This window comes from Guillardia theta, assembly GCF_000315625.1.
Source record: "Guillardia theta CCMP2712 unplaced genomic scaffold GUITHscaffold_271, whole genome shotgun sequence".
Classification (NCBI taxonomy): domain Eukaryota; class Cryptophyceae; order Pyrenomonadales; family Geminigeraceae; genus Guillardia; species Guillardia theta.
In genome coordinates this window covers 1-3,841 of record NW_005434405.1, presented here as the reverse complement: position 1 = coordinate 3,841, position 3,841 = coordinate 1, and the positions used below count along the sequence as shown (strand labels likewise).

The following is a 3,841-nucleotide window of genomic DNA, read 5'->3' as shown; positions in this document are numbered from 1 at the left end:
TCGTCCCCTCCCCGACTATGCGGAAGCTCCCGCTTGAACCTCGCAAACTCTAGCAGGTCGGGATGCGCGGCGAGGTACTGCGAGGAAGGCCAGCGGTGGTATTTCTCAAGCGCCAGGTGGACAGAGAGGTCAAAGCGACGAATCTGTGACTGGACCCGCGGGAGAAACGGAGATGACCCCTGGAGGAAGAAGCGCAGCTTCTGGAGATGGCTCGCCCTCACCAGCGTCTTGAACATGAAGCCATCAGGCTCGCAGAACTTCGGAAGGTAAAACTTTCAAGTGCCTCAAGCAGAACAAAGCAGCAGGAACAAGCTAAACCTGCGAGGGTCAAGCAACAGTACGGTCTGTTGCTGAGCCGCGCTGATCGATGACGGTCGTACGCTGGGCGACTCCGACGGTCGCCGGGTCGGGCCCGCCGGGCCCGCCGCGCGCGGCCCGGGGCCCCGGGCCCGGCCCAGTGCAATTATCGAAATTTACCTGAATTTACATTTTTATGGACCCGTTCTCACAAACCGAAAATCTAGAAGCGGAATTGGATGCTAGCTACAGTGAACAGAAGAGAGGAGGAGGAGGAGGAGGAGGAGGAGGAGGAGGAGGAGGAGGATATGGGGAGGCCGAAGAGAGGACAAACGGAGGAGCTGATGAGACAAGAAGCAAATCACAGGTTTGATGATTTTGTTGGCCCGTGGTGTACTAACCTGAGACAAGCTTAGGGTTCAGGCTCTTAGCAGCCATCAAGGTGCAATCAGTGTTCCGTGGACACAAAGCACGAGGGCTCGCAGAGCGAACTTGGAGAAGACACAAGCTAGTGCTTCGCCTGCAGGCGAGGAGCTGCCTCTAGTTCACGCTCATGCTCATAACCTGACAGGCGGCTTATCGCGGGCATGTTGTACGTTCTGCTCATCGCTTCGAAGTAGGGCAGGTGGTAGCTCGACGTCAGAGGTGCAGCGATGTGCTGCTTGCTGCGCTCCCTCACGGATGATGCGAGCAGGCGGCGAGGAGGTTCGGGAGCTCTCGAGGTGTTGGGGAGGATGCGCGAGATGGTTCGGAGATATCCGATGATGGTGTTGGTGGTGGCTACCTGGTCGATTCCTCTTGCGAGAGCTCAAGCTGAGCCTTACCCTCACTACCGCTGACCCCCTCCTCCCCCTTGCTCTCGTCCTCCTCCGCCTTGCTCTCGTCCTCCTCCCCTTGCTCTCGTCCTCCTCCCCTTGCTCTCGTCCTCCTCCCCCTTGCTCTCATCCTCCTCCCCTTGCTCTCGTCCTCCTCCCCTCACTTGTTTGGCTCGTGTCGTTCCATCAACAGCCTTAACTCAGAGTTAAGTCTTCTAAGAAAACAAAATCGCGAAAGAGGAAGAAAGAGGGAGAAAATCTGACTAGCGTGCATGTGCTGATTGCATTGTCGCTGATCTTGCTCAAGCTGCCATATGCTTGTCCAACACCTGCAGGCATCATGAGGAGTGGAGGAGGGGGAGGGGGAGGAGAGACAGTCTTGATCTCAGTGACGGTATCGGAGAGATCCAGGTTCCGCTCGAAGCAGTCGAGGAAGTCTTGAGCCTGTGGAAGCCTCGTGAGTCTGCGCGACATGCCACGGGGATGCGGAAGGAGGAGAGTGAGGAGGAGGCGAGACACAAGGCAGGCATGAGGTAGACCGAGCATGTCTTGGCTGATTGTTCGATCCGGAGGAGGGCGTGAATCATTCCCTCTGGCATGGGCTCGCCTTTCTGAGGGGCAGGCGCGAGGTCCGAGAAGAAAGCTGAGATCTTGTCCACGGACCCTCCGACCTGCAGGAAGTAAGCAGAGGAAGGAGGAGGAGACGGGCACGTGTCGATGGAAGCTCGAGAGGTCGCTAGACAGAGCAGACATGATCTAGCAACAAGGGTGACAAGAGAATAAAGCGAGAGGGTGCGACACCTTCTCCGTGTTCTCAAACCGAGTGATGTGCTTCTCAAGAACCTGGACAGGCTTCAACCTCCTCGCAGCATTCGACACCCACGGCCGTCTGCTCCTCTGCTCGCGTGCTCACTTTGCGGTAGAGCTCGACATCATCCTCCGGGTCGATGGAGGTTCTTATGGCTTCAACCAGCTGCTCCTTAGAGGCTCGAGGCGGGTTGCCGGCTTCAAAGCTTGCTCGGACCGTCTCCTCGTCCATCTTCAAGATCTGGCAGATCATCTGGGGGGGAAGGGGCTGGCTGGCCACTGGTGTCGCTATGCAGTCATGAAGAGCGAGACGCGACAAGAAGGTCTCACTCTCACTGAAGAGAAGTCCGATGGCCTCAAGGCTTCCTTTGCTCTTGTCATGAAACGATGTGATCTGCCCCTCGATCTCCTTGAGGATCTTCTCGGCTGAGGAAGCAAATGAGTGAGATGGAGGAAGGGTGAACAAGAAGGAGAAGAAAGGGCGCAGTGTAGTGAATTCCTGGCTCCCTTGCTCCCAATCAGTCTGGGAAGAGCCAAAGAGGACGCCAGATGGGGGAGGATATGCATGAGGATAGACGAATTCTCTTCCTGTTTCCTCCTCTCCTCTCCTCTCCTCTCTTCTTCTCTCGCCTGGTCTATCCTCATCTCCCTTCACATTCTTCCCCTCCTCTTCTCCTCTCCTCTCCTCTCCTCTCCTCTCCTCTCCTCTTTTCTGTTCTCTTCTCTTCTCCTGCTTCTGCATGTTCGTCTCCCTTACCGTTAGGCGCCACGGCAGCCATGACGTCAGAGCGAAATGATCTCCGATCCACACTTTCACTCAACAAGCAAAATGGATGAGCTAGTACGATATATATTTACTATCTCAGCTAATAGACTTTCCCAGATATCGATGGCCCAGCCGCTCCTCCAGGTTCCTGAGTCCCGGCGGATGGTAGGCAGCCGTTGGTATCGAGAAAGGAAAACAGCCGGGCTTCAACCTGTAGTACTGGTATGCAGCTAATGGTGTGGCTCTGAAAGCTCATGGTGTGGCTTCAGGCTATCGTAGTACTCTACAGTGACTAGCTCATGGTGTGGCTTCTTGACTCTACTAGCTCATGGTGTGGCTTCTTGACTCTACTAGCTCATGGTGTGGCTTCTTGACTCTACTAGCTCATGGTGTGGCTTCTTGACTCTAGTAGCTCATGGTGTGGCTTCTTGACTCTACTAGCTCATGGTGTGGCTTCTTGACTCTACTAGCTCATGGTGTGGCTTCGACTCTACTAGCTCATGGTGTGGCTTCTACACTCTAGTAGCTCATGGTGTGGCTTCTTGACTCTAGTAGCTCATGGTGTGGCTTCTTGACTCTACTAGCTCATGGTGTGGCTTCTTGACTCTACTAGCTCACGGTGTGGCTTCTTGACTCTACTAGCTCACGGTGTGGCTTCTACTCTACTAGCTCATGGTGTGGCTTCTTGACTCTACTAGCTCATGGTGTGGCTTCTTGACTCTACTAGCTCATGGTGTGGCTTCTTGACTCTACTAGCTCATGGTGTGGCTTCTTGACTCTACTAGCTCATGGTGTGGCTTCTTGACTCTAGTAGCTCATGGTGTGGCTTCTTGACTCTAGTAGCTCATGGTGTGGCTTCTTGACTCTAGTAGCTCATGGTGTGGCTTCTTGACTCTACTAGCTCATGGTGTGGCTTCTTGACTCTACTAGCTCATGGTGTGGCTTCTTGACTCTAGTAGCTCATGGTGTGGCTTCTTGACTCTACTAGCTCATGGTGTGGCTTCTTGACTCTAGTAGCTCATGGTGTGGCTTCTACTCTACTAGCTCATGGTGTGGCTTCTTGACTCTACTAGCTCATGGTGTGGCTTCTTGACTCTACTAGCTCATGGTGTGGCTTCTTGACTCTACTAGCTCATGGTGTGGCTTCTTGACTCTA

The 3,841-nt window shown here is 54.3% G+C and overlaps 1 protein-coding gene across 1 annotated transcript; it reads right to left on the bottom strand.

Annotated features, from left to right (window-relative positions):
* Window positions 1-1,314: 1,314 nt before the first annotated feature.
* On the bottom strand, window positions 1,315-2,724 carry GUITHDRAFT_156475 (hypothetical protein). Its single transcript, XM_005818740.1, has 7 exons — window positions 2,677-2,724; window positions 2,250-2,345; window positions 2,026-2,198; window positions 1,914-1,955; window positions 1,652-1,868; window positions 1,488-1,556; window positions 1,315-1,441 (listed from the first exon to the last, which is right to left on the bottom strand). The coding sequence occupies exons 1-6, from the start codon at window positions 2,696-2,698 to the stop codon at window positions 1,498-1,500; spliced, it is 609 nt and encodes a 202-aa protein (XP_005818797.1). The 5' UTR covers window positions 2,699-2,724; the 3' UTR covers window positions 1,315-1,441; window positions 1,488-1,497.
* Window positions 2,725-3,841: the final 1,117 nt, after the last annotated feature.

Coding starts and splice junctions, on each gene's coding strand:
- GUITHDRAFT_156475 (XM_005818740.1), bottom strand. CDS start 2,698: ATGGCTGCCGTGGCGCCTAACG. Junction 2,346..2,676: donor GGCTGCCGTGGCGCCTAACG/GTAAGGGAGACG, acceptor TTGCTTCCTCAG/CCGAGAAGATCCTCAAGGAG. Junction 1,956..2,025: donor ATGTCGAGCTCTACCGCAAA/GTGAGCACGCGA, acceptor AAGCCTGTCCAG/GTTCTTGAGAAGCACATCAC.